General features: G+C 36.0%; 1 protein-coding gene across 1 annotated transcript in view; it reads right to left on the bottom strand.

The window, feature by feature from the left end:
- The window catches only part of LOC107694492 (bifunctional heparan sulfate N-deacetylase/N-sulfotransferase 1-like), a 37,822-nt gene that overhangs the window by 3,501 nt on the left and 18,280 nt on the right, over nucleotides 1–16,041 (bottom strand). The window contains exons 3-12 of the mRNA XM_016494198.1: nucleotides 12,614–12,742; nucleotides 11,687–12,022; nucleotides 9,424–9,511; nucleotides 8,931–9,085; nucleotides 8,531–8,716; nucleotides 6,720–6,848; nucleotides 5,382–5,564; nucleotides 5,023–5,119; nucleotides 3,612–3,735; nucleotides 3,358–3,532 (exon numbers count right to left, since the gene is read on the bottom strand). Of these exons, the coding sequence (XP_016349684.1) occupies nucleotides 3,358–3,532; nucleotides 3,612–3,735; nucleotides 5,023–5,119; nucleotides 5,382–5,564; nucleotides 6,720–6,848; nucleotides 8,531–8,716; nucleotides 8,931–9,085; nucleotides 9,424–9,511; nucleotides 11,687–12,022; nucleotides 12,614–12,742 (1,602 nt within the window). The remainder of the gene's footprint in view (nucleotides 1–3,357; nucleotides 3,533–3,611; nucleotides 3,736–5,022; nucleotides 5,120–5,381; nucleotides 5,565–6,719; nucleotides 6,849–8,530; nucleotides 8,717–8,930; nucleotides 9,086–9,423; nucleotides 9,512–11,686; nucleotides 12,023–12,613; nucleotides 12,743–16,041) is intronic.

The following is a 16,041-nucleotide window of genomic DNA, read 5'->3' as shown; positions in this document are numbered from 1 at the left end:
GTTACCATTATAACGATGACTTTGTTGTAAACAGGTTTTCCACCAGCAAGAGCTTGTAACACTCCAAAGAGAAAGAAAAAATTGAAATCGCATCATCTGACCCCTTTAAGATACGGGATTGTTTCAGCTCTCAAAAACTCATAATATTGAAAGCTTCTGCTGCCACCGTGTGTTTGAACAAATGCACTACACCATTTTTATACATCACTAATGTGTCATGAAATGTATTTTAAAAACCAACAAATAAAAGTCCTTGCCCAAAATGCTTTCAAGAAGTCCGCTAGAAAAGCTTCTTACATGAGAAACTCACATTAATAATCTCAAATTCTCTGGAGCTTTTCGAACCAAAACACAATATGAATGTAATTAAACTCATAAAAACACTTAAGAGATGAGGAAATGTGTAACCATAGCAACAACACCACGACATCGAAGAATATCACACACACACACACACACACACACACACACACACACACACACACACACACACACACACACATCTCCAGCATTAGTAACAGTGTGGTTTATTTTTGCTCTAATCTGCATGTGTTTGACCAGGTCAGATCACAGGCAAAGAAGAAAACATGAGAATTAATTTCTGAATCATGTAGTAAGAGATGCTTCAATCTGCATACATATATTCATATTACCATATCAATAATCCATAGAAACTGTTAATATCACGGTTTTGGGGTGCTACCAAATAATCCCTGTAGTAATAAAACTACAAGTGATGGGTTTTCCAAAGGTCACATGAGTTATTTTTCAACATCCGCCCGATATTCAATATATCGTATAATTTCACCTTCATGCATGACAGAAATTCACACCAGCTCTAGTGAACACAAATGACAGGTGACCTTTATGAAAAAAATAAATATGTAAATTCATGTTCATGAAATCAAATTCAAATTCAAATTCAAGTTCAAATTCATGCTAAGAGTAGAAATGCATTATTATTTAGCTCTAATATTTAACTACGTATTATTTAGCTTATGAGATACAACTTTAAATGGATAATTCAACCAAAAATAATGGTTTTCTCACACTTTTTGCTCGAACCTGTATGGCATTCTTCCGTGAAACACAAAAGATATTTTATATTATGAACATGAATAAAATGCAACAAATCACTGAAATTTCAGTCTGTTTGTCATATAGAGCATCACATGGTTTCTGATTCTGAAGAGATGGAATTTAGTGCACTACTGTTTGATAGGACTTTTCTGTCATTTTTTGAGCTCAACAAAGTTTCACAGAAGAAGCAAGTCCTCTGTTTAAAGCGTGACTAAATCGACTTCTTTAAAAGTCCACGTTAGAAAATGTAAAACCATCCCGAGCACACAAAAACAACAACAGAGAACTAACTAAAAATGTAAAAACAACAAGTTACAAAATGCGAATGTCCATATCAGACGTCACAGTTCGTTGGCATGATTTTTGACTTTATAAAATCATATTGAGTATGTATCAAATCTGTTGAGTAAAAAAAACTGTATAGGTTTCAGTAGCAATATGTTTGAGGATCTTCATATTAGTTCAGCACAGTCTGTCAATAACAGGAAAGATGTGAGTCAGCTCATAAATACTGTCCTTTAAATAATTACAAAATTAGTATCAGCGAGTTTTAAAGCACTAAGTCAGTTTTTAGTTCAAACTCATCTAGGTAAGAACAAGCTCCAGTCAGAGGTGGTTTGCTCCTCCTGTACGTCCATCCGAGAGTCTCATGGCACTCCAGATGTTTGTGGCACTGGCCAAACAAGAGCCTCTGTTACCTGATGTTGAGCAGATCCTCTCTGAGCCAGCCGGGAAGAACCTGACCCGTTTTGTACAGCAGTTTAGAGAGCTGGATATTAGCATCTCTGTAGTAGTTCCTCAAAAACACCTGAGACTGATGAAGAGGGACAGACTGTGAATGTGCATTTCCTCTACTTCTTCTTACAATAAACTCAATAAATACATTCAATGAGTGAAAAGAGTTACTTGTATGTCCATGTCTGCGTATCTCTGTCCTTTACTCTTCCCTAAACACGTGGTCTTTCCTCCGTCCAGCAGGTGACACCAGAAGCCTTTCTTGGGGTCAAACCTGCAAAACATCATTTGGGGGAAAAAAAAAGTGTAGAAAGGAGATGAAAACATCCTGTAGCTTGCAAAAATTCCTGATATTCGTTATAAACGGTTCTGCATGCCAACTATTAACCTTAGTTTGCATGTCACTATTAAATCTAGATTTTTTTTTATGGTTTTGAAAAAAGCCTCTTTTGCTCATCAAGGCTGCATTTATTTGATCAAAAATATATCTTATTACTATTTAAAATAGCTGTTTTCTACTTGAATACATTGTAAAATGTAATTAACTTTTTTGATGCAAAGCTGAATTTTCAGCATCATTACTTTAGTCTTTAGTGTCACACGATCCTTCAGAAATCATTCTAATATTCTGGAGTAATAATGCTGAAAATTCAGCTTGGCATCACTGGAATAAATTAAATTTTACAATGTATTCACACAGAAAACTAAATTAGTTAAATTACATGGAAATAACATTTCCCAATATTACTGTTTTTACTGTATTTTTTGAGCTTTGGTGAGCAGAAGAGAAGGTGAAAATTATTTCAAACTTTTCACCGGAAGTGTATTAAAGGGGTCATATGGTGCGAATTAAATTTTTCCTTTCTCTTTGGAGTGTTACAAGCTCTTGGTGCATAAAGAAGATCTGTAAAGTTGCAAAGTCTCAAATCCAAAGAGATATTCTTTATAAAAATTCAGAGTCAGCCACGCCTACCTAAAACGGCTCGTTCTAACATGCCCCCACATACCTACGTCACTATGTGGTAAGATTTGCATAACGCCGCCCAAATGTTCACGCAAAGAAAGAAGGCGTAACTTTTATTCTCGCTGTAGTATTGTGGTGCCGCCGCCATGTCGTGAAGGCCAATCACAACGCACTGGATAGCTGGCCAAGCACTGGATAGGCCGCCGCCGCTCACTCTAGGCCACCGTGTGTGACGCTGTTTCGAGCGCTAGTACGCGGCTAACCTTTTAGTGGCTCCGTAGAACGCGTTATTTGTTTCACGCTTCGGGCACACCCCTAACCCCGGCCCGCCCCCCGATGTCATCGTCCATCACGATGTTTCACTGCAGCCATCGTCCGATGCCAATTTGGTAGACATCGCCCAACCCTAATGGTTAATGTGGTAAAGTCATGGTACTGTACATTAATAAATCATTTTGTCTTTACAAAGGCTTTCTTTACAAAGTCTCTTACTTGCGCCTCCACAAAATGTGTGTTTGCTTTAATGCTTTGTTAATAAAGAAAGTAAGTTGGTCAGATGTAAATGGTGTAGTATGTACCTGGTACCAGGCGTAGGCTCTGTCCACAGGGTCACTCAGAACCGTGATGATTTTCGCTCTGGGCAGCAGCGCTGCGGCTCGGACCGCAGCTACATCTGAATCAAAATAACTGGCACTTTTCTCAAAATAATAATCAGAGCCGCTGTTGGACGGGAGGGGGAAATACTCCATATACCTGCAGGAGAGATTAAGAAAACTGAGAAATAAAAGCAAACAAGCAGCGTTATGATGTTTGCAGCTCCACTGACACTCACCAGTCGATGCCCCGCTGATAATTGTGACCGCTGAAGAACTGAATCTCCTCAAACGTCTCTTTACTGGGGTAATTACTGCTCAGATCAGGATGCATCCCCAGAAACAGATAGAGAGCCGTCGCTCCTGAGAAAAACATGGAGAAAATGTACCATTGATCTGATAAAAAAATCTGTTATTACAGTATATTTACAATTAGATAAAAAAAAAAAAATATTTAGTATTTTATTTTATTTTGATATTTCCCGTTTAAAGTTCTGTTTAAAATTTCAGTAATTTTGTTGTGTTTTTGTTATTTTGTAATTATTTTAAATATGTCTATATACCTTTTTTTTATTAAGTCTTAGTTATTTTAGTACTTTTATTTTTATATATATATATATATATATATACAGTGGGTACGGAAGCACACAGCTAAAATAACGAAGGAGTGGCTTCACAACAACTCTGTGACTGTTCTTGAATGGCCCAGCCAGAGCCCTGACTTAAACCCAATTGAGCATCTGTGGAGAGACCTAAAAATGGCTGTCCACCAACGTTTACCATCCAACCTGACAGAACTGGAGAGGATCTGCAAGGAGGAATGGCAGAGGATCCCCAAATCCAGGTGTGAAAAACTTGTTGCATCTTTCCCAAAAAGACTCATGGCTGTATTAGATCAAAAGGGTGCTTCTACTAAATACTGAGCAAAGGGTCTGAATACTTAGGACCATGTGATATTTCAGTTTTTCTTTTTTAATAAATCTGCAAAAATGTCAACGATTCTGTGTTTTTCTGTCAATATGGGGTGCTGTGTGTACATTAATGAGGAAAAAAAATTAACTTAAATGATTTTAGCAAATGGCTGCAATATAACAAAGAGTGAAAAATTTAAGGGGGTCTGAATACTTTCCGTACCCACTGTATATATATATATATATATATTTCTAAAATTAAAAGTTAAACTAAATGAAAATGAAAAATGTTTCTTTGGCAACTACCTGAAATAAAATAAGTTTAAATAACAATACTTTTTTGTTTTGTTTTGTTTTTAGTTTTAATAAAATGTTTTTAATGTTTTATTTAAAATATATTTAAAATAATAACAGTGACATAAATTAATGTATCATCTAAATGAATCTTTCAGTCATTTCATCTCATTTCTTTTTAGATTTTTTTAATAGATCTCTTAGCTATTTTTATAATATATAATATTTTTTTTCTAATTCATTACTAAGCACTTTATTTTAACACCGTTTCAACTGTTCATTTTAATTATTAATTTAATAGTTTTTTCTTCTCATCACTTGTTTGGTGTACGCTTTGACAATATTTTAAAACACAATCATGCCAATAAAGTCTAAAGTAATCTGGCAGTGTAAAGAGTGTGTGCAGTACTGCATGCGTCTGTCAGGTGGCGCTGTTGCTCCTCACCCGTCTTCTGAGGGCCAATGAGCAGCAGTTTTGGGAAACGGTCGCAGGTTTTCTCTTTCGACCAAATGTCCTTGTGTCTTTTATCCTCACAGGGGTCCTAAACACAAGATCACACCGCTGACAGATTTCACCGAGACGAGAGAAAGCGTCACAAGCAGACTGACAGCGAGAGCTGAGAAAGAGTCGGGAAATGCTGGACTTTATGTAAATGAGCTGTAAGCAGCAGCCAATCACAGTGAAGCTGGATTCAGAGCTTTTAATCACATCATGACGCATTTCATTCAGATTTCAAATGCAGATTTATATTTTGTTCCTGTAGTTCAACTCAACACTTTGAGTAAATAGCCGTCGTCACAGACCTGCCAGAGCGGCTCGGCGTCCGACGGAAACAGCTGGAAGTATTTGTTGCCGAGCTGCAGCGGAGGAAGCGTCTGTAGTTTCAGGTGAGTCCAGGTGAGCAGGAAGTTGAGCAGCCGTTTGAAGGTGAACAAACCCAGGCAGTCGTTCCCGTAGTTCGACAGGTGCGTCATGAAGATGCTAATCTGAGAAACACCACACTTCAGCCAATCAAAGCCATTTCACTGGAAATACAATTTCTGTAGAATGGCCAATTATAAATATAAGTCTGAAACGATTATTTTGTAATTGTTTTACGCTTACTATTATTTCATAATTATTTTATATTTTATAATTATGAAATGATATAAAGTATAAAATAATTATGAAAAAATTACAATAAAATTAACCATTAAAACAGCTATTTTTATAATTGCATAAAAATATTGTATAATTTATGATTCATTCATTCAGAATTCATTTTACATTACATTATTTCATCATTATAAAATAATTATTTTACAATTACAAAATAATTAATTACATTGATAAGCTCTGGATGTTTTCCTTCAAATGTTTTGCAGGTCATTTGTTTTGTCTGGATAAATATTAATTCATTATTCACTCTTTGTACCTTTGGTGAAAATACAAACAGGTAAATAATGTTGATTATTAATATTTGTTTCATTGATCTATATCAATAGAATTATTAAATATTATTCTTCCTTGAGTTCATTTATTAAAAAGATGTCTTGATTACAACATCAACTTTTTTCAAATCTTCAAATCTTGAAAGAATTTTCAAAGTTCTTTTGAATAGCCGGTAAATAATAAGAAAGCCTGAAACAATTATTTAATTATTTTATTTGTAATATTTCATAATTATTTTACAGTTATTTTTTCATGTAATAATTATTTCATATTTTAGATAATTTCATAATGACAAAATATAAATATTAAAATAGTTATTTTTATAACTGCATAATGATTTCAGTTATTTTGATCATTTATAATTATTAATCGTTTAATAATTATTATATATTATTTATAGACCAACAAAGTATTAATAGGAAACACTGTTTACCTACTTGCATTTTCATGAAGGTAGGAGGAAAAATATCTGAAGTTCAGCATGTCTTGATTATTTTGTAACTACATCTGTACTGTATTTTATGTTTAAGCACACACATCTACTTGGCTACACTGAGCGTTTTAAGTCATATATATATAAATCAAATATATAAATATTAAGATGTTTACAGAATATCATCATTTATATAGCTATATCTCCCAGTCCAGCTGACAGTACAATCATAAGCACAGCGTAAGTTGATGTATAGAGTTGGTAAAGAGGGACTGACGGGATTGAGCAGGACAGTGAGGAACAGCTCCCCTCCGTCAATGATCCGCTCCAGCTCCTGCGGCCCGCCGGGGTACTCCTTATGAAAGATGGTGTGTGTGAACAGACCGCACGTCTGCCTGGGCAAAACCTGAGCAAAACACACACACACACACACACACACACAATCAGTTCTCCCTTCACACTGCCTAACACACACACACACACACACACACACACACATTCTTCTCATGGGCTCCAGGACAGTGCCTGTCTCTCTGGAAATAAATAGATGTGAGCTAATGTAATATTCATAACATCTCACACTGAACTCAGGAGCTCAAACTCGTTAGAGAATCGATGAAAGAGAGCAAGCGGAATATTAATCTGCTTCTGAAATAAAGGATAAATCAAACAGGGAATGAGACGGAGGGACAGTTTTCACTCTTAATTCAGGGGTCGTATTGTTAACTGTTGGTTGTGCGTGAGATCAACAGCTTTGACTGTTACGGGCCGAGTCTCTGTTCTTATAGTGTCTCAAAAGCTCTGACAAACAGCGTCTTGAGTGCTGATTTTAAAGCTGCCTTTTCACTGTCTCACAAATGATAGGGAATGGACTGAAAGTCATTGATTTCCATATAAGAGAGAGATCTGCTGATCTGATTTGAACTCTGAATGCATTACAATATAAAATATTTCAGCTGCTGCGGTTAGTCAGATGCAGCCGTCCAATTGGATGTGGTGCATTTATTATTTTAGAAAAATATTTGAATCAAAACCATGAGTGCGAGGTGATGATCATATTATTCCAATAAAAAGCATTGCTCTAAGCAGAATTTATGTAGAATAACTGGTTATGAATAGAGTGGAAATCCATTATTTTAATTTTAGATTTTAATATTATTCAATAATTATTTTTTACAGTAATTACAAAATAATATTTTTATGAAACTATACATTTAATATTATATCATAATTACTTTAACTATAAAGTAATTATGAAATATATCATTTTTATATTTTATATTTGTCAATTTCATAATATATATTATTTCATAATTATTAAAAAATTTATTACAAAAGAACTATTTGCACCAAGCACTGGGAAACCCAATAGTAATTATGAAATATATCATTTTTATATTTTATATTTGTCAATTTCATAATATATATTATTTCATAATTATTAAAAAATTTATTACAAAAGAACTATTTGCACTGATAAGCACTGGGAAACCCAATTTTTTTAATGTAATATTATTTCATAACTATTTTATAGTTATTCTATATTATTCTATATTATTTTGTTATTTTAATAGTTCAATTTTATTTTATAATTATTTTATGGTAATTATGTTAGTTATTTCATTATTTATTATTTCATAATTGTTTCATATTTTGTATAATAATTATAAAATACATGCAATAATGTTTCATAAAATGTTCAATAAAGTAATTATTAACTATAAAATAATGATAAAACAATTATTTCATAATTATTTTACAAATGACAAAATAATTATTTACATTGATGAGCACTTGAAAACCCATCATATTTTTTCCTTTAAATGCTTTTCAGGTTATTTGTCCTGTGTGGATAAAGGATAAATATTCATTTATTAATCACTCATTCAACTGTGGTGAATAAGCAGTAAGAAATAAGCAATAAGAGTGTAAACGCTCTTGCTGTTGTGCTTCATGACTGATTTAAGAGATCAGACTGTCATTTGGGAACAAAATGTGACAAATGTTTATGCAATTGTGAGTCCGTGAAAAAGTGGCTTATGTTACAGTATCATTTTAAAAGCTATTCAACCAAACACACACACTCACCCTGATGCCACGGTGGATGAATCCACGTCTGAATCGAGCGGGTTTGAGGTGTGGATACTCCTCAGTGCTGGTCACTCTGATGTCCCACACACGCTTCCAGGCCTCGTACAGCTGGATGTGGACGGGATACACACCGGAGTGATGAGGAGCCACCGCGTAACCCAGGTGAGTCGGGATGGAGTGATCCTACAGGACAAACACTGATGAAACATCACTCGAGACCTGTGTGTGTGTGTGTGTGTGTGTGTGTGTGTGTGTCTGACGGAGTGATGAGGAGCCACCGCATAACCCAGATGAGTCGGGATGGAGTGATCCTACAAGACAAACACCCGATGAAACATCACTCCAGACCTCTCTGTGTGTGTGTGTGTGTGTGTGTGTGTGTGTGTGCGCGTCTGACCTCAGCGAAGCGTCGGTTCAGCATCATCTGCTCTGCTAACACACTCTGGTTATGGAAGCCGTGCGGCTGCATGTGACTCCACATGTGAGGAAACCACCAGAACTCATCAGCATACGACAGCAGCAGATCATCACCCCGATCCTCCTCATCAGTGCCTGACACATTTATTCATATATATGTAGCATTTAAAAAAGGTGTTTAATTTTTTTAATTATTTCTAAATGAAATTATATATAATTCTATACATATTAATATACATATACGTATATGAAATAATACAGTTGAAATTGCATGCACGCACACACACACACACACACACATACACACATACATATATATATATTAGGGAATGTTTTAGTATTCATTTTGTAATTAATTATGGATTTACATATTGATATAAAAATATTGAATTCAAATAAAATGGGTGTATATACTTAAAAATTACATAAATTCAAGACTCCTCAAAAGCTGATCTTGTGTGGTTTTCACTCACCTGCGTGGAAGAACTTCCCTGAGAAGCCCAGGTTAAAAGTGAAACCTGGAATCGACCTTCGCAGCTCATTCTGAGTTTCAACCAACGCCTGAGAAGATACACACATTATTAATGATATTCACGCGTCTAAACATAATTCATGAACACATGAAATGGTGATTTCCATATGAAGACATCTGGAAGCGACTGTGAAGGAAAGTTTGTTAGATTTCTCTCACTTCTGAAGATAAACTATAGCAAACACACACACACACTCACAGTAGAATCCATCATTTCATCAGATGTGTCGGACATCTCTTCTCTCAGTCTGAAGTCTTTATTTTGTTCCTGTGGTTTGTGTTCATCATCAGATGCTTGTTTTCATGATTCATATGATTGTGTGTATTTGCTCTGAGCTTCATCATATTCATCTACATGCATCAAACACACACTCACAACTATAAACAGCATGTTTATGTGGCAAGTGAATGAAACGATTTCATTAAACTCTTCTTTCCTGAAGTGAACAAACACACACACACGTTTGTGTGGCTTTATAAATGTCTGGCCGATTTATAAGCTTTTTTAACTAGTGAGAACCACACAAATGTCCTCACTAATGGGTCATATTATTTCACAATATAAGTGAGGACATTTGGCCACCACAAGTATAGTTAAACAAGTACACACACACACACACGTCACTGAGCTTCAGATGGAGTTTTACAGCAGTTTCTGCTTCCATCTGAACAGACACAAATGAAAAAATTTTCATGAGAGATTAAAGGGAAAGTTCAGAAAAATATTAAAGGGGTCATATGATGCTTTTTTAAAGATCATTACTTAAACTAATAACAAAACCGTAGCTGATTGAGAAGCGCCAGATTGTCAAAGCAAAGTCAGAATTACCTCCTCTCCTAGGTTCACGAAACGGTCGTCCATAAAATGCATTGCTGTTCTGTTGTAAGTAATCTTAAAGATTCCTAAATGCATCTACTTCTGGAAGTGCTTTTGCCTTCGCACTGAAACACACAGCGTCTCCCTGACATGCTGCTTCAACACTAACTGCGGTTACTGAAACCACGCCTTCTTTCTTTGCGTGCACATTTGGGCAGCATTATGCAAATATTTCCACATAGTGACGTAGATATGTGGGGGCGTGTTAGAACGAGCCGTTTTAGGGGGGTGTGGCAGAGTCTTAACTTTGATAAAGAATATCTCTTTGGTTTTGAGACTTTAGTCTTTGCAACTTCAGGGATCTTATCTATGCACAATCAGCTTGTAACGCTCCAAAGAAAAAAGGAAAACTTGAAATCGCATCATACGACCCCTTTAACAGTTGTGTCCGATTCTCACAGCAGTGATCACAAATAAGTTAAACGGACTACTTTTACAGACCTTAATGATGATTTTATGCTGATCTTTTGTTCAGAATCTCATAAAATCTGTCATAAATATGTTCAGGTCACATTTCACCTCAAAATTAAATACATTTAAAGGGGAGAAAAATAAGAAATTATGTTTAGCACGAAGAATATTAAGCATTTTTAAGAATTTTTCTTGCATTGTGGCATTATTTTCATGTTAGTTGCATCACTATTACGCATTAGTGTGGCACAAAAACATAAAAATAAAATAAAAAATATATATTTTATTGATTATTTATCATTTATATAATTTAATATTTTAATGTCAAATAAATTATTAAAATTCAAATTAAAATACTTAACTAAAATAGTTAAATATTGTATTTGTTATCCTGCATGCCACGTGACTATTAACCGACAGCAGAGAACTGTGAACATGCAAATGTATTGTTTTTAAATTATTTTGAAATATTAACTTAAGATCTCAGGGATTTCAATAAATTATCATCATTCAAAGGGTTTCAGCTGATAAAAATCTGGGACAGTAAACTTTAAACAGCGAAAAAGACCAATGATTTTCCGTGATGATTCTCATTAGACTCCAATTACTGTAATAATGAGTATAAAATACCTGGATGCATCACAATATTGACAATAAGTTTGTCATCAAAATGGCCCTAAAAACAAGCTTAATTATCTTTATACATAATTTCTTATTTTTCCCCTTTGGTGTGAAATATCGTTTCATGAGATTTTCCCACATATATATTTTTGTGTTGTATTCAAAACATAAATAAAAATCTTGTGATTTCCCAATCACATTAGCTCTATTTCCCCATAGTTTCTTTACTTTGCACAGTTTCTTTACATAACCGTGGCAAAAATCCAAAAGCAATCGGTGTATCTCTATAACGCACCTTCACATCTGCCACCTTCATCCTGGTCCCTTCCTTTCCCACAAATATATCATCGATGTCCACCAGTATGAAGCGCTCGAGGGACAGAGACAGTCTCTTAGTGGTGAGGAAGGACAGCGCATCCACAAACACCAGCTTGTGAAGCCAGAAGGAGAGGTTGTGTCCGAACAAAACCCTCTGGATCCCATCATGAAGCCCGAGATCCTGAACCACGGACGTGTGTATGAGTCCAGTGCTCTCGGCCGAACGGGTTTTAGCCAGCAGAACCGGCTCATAGGTGGAGTGATTGGACTGGAAGACGGTCCAGTCGTCCCCGGGGAGAGGACCGTTAAACACCTGAGACATACAGAGAAAAATAAACGCTTTATTTGGGAGTTAGGTTTCTACAGAAGCCATGAACCACAATATCAAAAAAAAATGAAGGTGTGAAAAAATTGTGTAGATAGTAGTTTTTTTCTCTCTGATTTTTTTCCCTCCAAAGACATTTTTCTTTACTCTCCAAATTTTTTATTTCTATCCAAAAACAATTTCCTTTTTTAAGCTAAGATAAAGTGTTTGGAGAGAGAAAAAAAAAATGCTGAAAAGAGAAAAAAGTTTTTGAAGGCAAAAAAAGCTTTGAAAATGTAATGTTTTGAAAAGATACGTTTTGGAAGAAGGGGAAAAGTGTTTGAAGAGAAAAAATATTTTTTGAAGAGAGAAGTGTTTGAAGAGAGGTTCAGAAGAGAGAAACATTTTTGAAGAGAGGAAAACGTTTTGAAAAGAGAAAAATGTTTTTGAAGGCAAAAAAAGCTTTGAAAATGTAATGTTTTGAAAACATAAGTTTTGGAGAGGAAAAAAAATTCTGTGAGAAAGAGAACAACTTATAGGACTTGGGGTCATGAAGTCTTGGGAAAGTTTGACCGGATGAGCATTGAAGCATGAGCTGACCTGTCGTGCTCGTGTGACATGCAGCAGAGGGGATTTGGGGTTGACGGTACAGTCCATCAGGCCCAGGTTGGAGTGCAGGAACAGCGGGAATCCTTTCAGCTGCGCACTCAGCAGACTGTTCTCATTCGCCTGATGGGACAGACAGGAAGTGACATCACACAATCTGACACGCAAGCTGCACTCCATCCAGAGTCTGATGCGGGATATTCATACTCGATATCTCAGACCACTTACCATAAAGCTGCATAGCAAGACGCTCAAAAAATAAAGTCTAAAGAAAATAGCAATGCTATCAAGAAAGAATGCCTTTTCCTGATTAACTGGTTAGTCTCTAGTAGTCAATATCATAACTACAGCATTCTGACACACATCTTTCTCAATCAATGAGCAAGAGTCAAAACAAAATAAAATGAACATTACATATATAAAAAAGAAATAGGAATACATATATAAAATACATACACACACACACACACACACACATATATATATATATATATATATATAAGTAAGGGATAATCAACGGCTAGCCGTGCATTAAAGGATTTTAAATGCACGACGTGGAGGCAAAGAACCGCCCGACGCGAAGCAGAGGCATATGTTGATTATCCCGCTTATTCCATGGTCATTTGCCAAGTTATAGACAAGTTAAAACTAGTATTGCTCTTTACAGCGCAACATTTGACCGAATGGGTAAACATTAGAATGGGTTATTTTCGTCAGTTACGGCACGTTAGCTCAAGCATTCTGCCCGCTTCAATTCAAACACAAAGATGAAATAGTACGGAAAGATCACATTTATTTGAATGAATTATATCATGTATTTCAATTAATTATCGAGAGAGAGAGAGAGAGAGAGAGAGAGAGCGAGAGAGAGAGATGACTGTTGTGTATACCTGCGTGCTGCGTGTCTCTCTCTACAAACAATTACTTCAAAAACAGCCTTTTTACCATCGTTGCTGAGGAATGTAATGTAGCGATCTAGTATCTAGGCTATTTCATTAATAAAAATCCCGGGGAAGAGTTGACAACAACCAGCCAATCAGAATCCAGTATTCAGACAGCCCATGGAATAAATATGTATATTTTTTTTATCCATTACTTCCTCTTTAAGCAGGAACTCTCTCTCAAACCAGGAAATACATATGCAAGACTTGCTCAGCTCATCCTAACACAACTATACAGTTATGCTATTTAAAGTCATCCTGTTTTCTTTTCAAGAACATTTTTTTTTTTCAAAATACCGTTATGTAACCCACTTGTTCTACAGATCTATGTACAAAGGATGCACTGATTAGAATTTTTCGTGACAGACTCCATTTGGCGATTTTTTTTACATTAAAATGGGCGGATTCCCATACTCGTTGCCTATTTATTTATTGAATTTTTTTCATTTATTAATTGTTTATTTTGCTCTGTTACTGCTCAAACTAACCTTAAGCAAACAAACAAAAATATCTGCAACATGAAGCAACTGCACAAAACAAAAACATCTGATGATAACAGAGGCTGAATGAATATTTTATTTTTACTCTTTATTATTAGTGTCTTATTACCTTAATTATATGTAGCCTATGTCTGCACTGTGTCTGTAGGCTACTTTCTGTACTGGAAGCTCCTGACACCAAGACGAATTCCTTGTGTGTGTAAACACACTTGGCAATAAAGCTCTTTCTGATTCTGATGAAAAGGCAAATTCACTTTCTGACAGCAGGTGGCACTTATAGAACAGCAATAGCAATATAGCGTTTCCACTGCTGTACACAGTGCTCACTTATATACACTCATTTAATACTGTATGTATTTTACAGAGGTAAGAGGAAAAGAAAATGCCATCAAAACTTTTCTGAAGACAGTTGTCCTCAGAAATACATTCATAATAATCCCCACCCCAATTCAATATTTATGGGTTTTTTCCAGTATTTCGAGCATCTCAAACAGTGAATTTGTTCTGTCTGGTACAGTATTTTATCTGCTTGCGCGACTATTCTCTCTCCTCTTTCTGTCCGTCTTCAGTGCATCTTTCTAATATCATGATGATCACTACGTTTCTGTTACCGAATGGTCTCGTCAGGAATAACCTTCCCGCGCTGTTTATGGGCCGTTTTTGATTACTGTCACACAGTGTCTACACCGGACGCGCCGCGCCGCAACAGCCTAGTCTACACTTGATGCGACAAAGCGACCATTGCAAAAAAAAAGATTTTCTTATCAAAGTAATAAAATTTTGTGTTGCAAAAATGAGTACACCCTCCTGAAAGTTACTAAATAAAACAAACAAAAAAAAAAGTGTATAGGTTTAAGGCTATTTGTGATCAACAGGTAAGTATATTGAACCAAAAATTTTAAAGACAAGTAATTTCCTGATCATGAACTTGTACACTCAGTGCCAAGAAGGGTCAGAGCAGTATACTTTAAGTTCTGGAGGACATACTAAGTACTATAATATTATACATTTTCTGAATGAAATCTAGGGTGTACTCATTTCTGCAATCCTTCATGTAAACAAAATTGGCTAATTTACTTATCTTACAGAAAATATTGGCATATATTTTGTTGTTTTTATTAAGTATATGTTTAATATGTTTCAATTTTGCCATCTTTCCATGAATTATATTAGTGATCATTAAGAAAATAAACCTTAAATATTTAATCAGAGGGGGTGTACTCATTTATGCTGTGCACTGTACAACAATAGATACATCAGGTTGCACAGTCAGTCCAACTCCTCCAGGATGGCACATCAATACGTGCCATTGCCAGAAGGTTTGCTGTGTCTCCTAGCACAGTCTCAAGAGATTGGAGGAGATTCCAGGAGACAGGCAGTTACTCTAGGAAAGCTGGACAGGGACGTAGAAGGCCCTTAACTCATCAGCAGGACTGGTATCTGCTACTTTGTGCAAGGAGGAGCAGGATGAGCACTGCCAGAGCCCAACAGAATGACCTCCAGCAGGCCACTGGTGTGAATGTCTCTGACCAAACAATCAGAAACAGACTTCATGAGGGTGGCCTGAGGGCCCAACGTCCTCTAGTGGGCCCTGTGCTCACTGCCCGGCACCGTGGAGCACGATTGACATTTGCCATTGAACACCAGAATTGGCAGGTCCGCCACTGGTGCCCTGTGCTTTTCACAGATGACAGCAGGTTCACCCTGAGCACATGTGACAGACTTGAAAGGGTCTGGAGAAGCCGTGGAGAACGTTATGCTGCCTGTAACATTGTTCAGCATGAATGGTTTGGTGGTGGGTCAGTAGGCGCGTTTCCATTACCCTTCAAATTGCGCAAATTGAAATTGCGAATTGAAAATACGCCTAATGGAAACGCGTCAATTTCGCAAAAACGCCCATATATCGCAAAAAAAAAAATTTACGCTTGCATGAGGTGGTTTTTCAGGCAATGCGAGAAAGGAATAATTCGCAAAACGGCAA

Source organism: Sinocyclocheilus anshuiensis, unplaced genomic scaffold (genome assembly GCF_001515605.1).
Source record: "Sinocyclocheilus anshuiensis isolate Anshui unplaced genomic scaffold, SAMN03320099.WGS_v1.1 scaffold2862, whole genome shotgun sequence".
NCBI classification, from domain to species: domain Eukaryota; kingdom Metazoa; phylum Chordata; class Actinopteri; order Cypriniformes; family Cyprinidae; genus Sinocyclocheilus; species Sinocyclocheilus anshuiensis.
The sequence above is the reverse complement of the archived record's forward strand: the minus strand, read 5'-3'. Positions and strand labels throughout refer to the sequence as shown.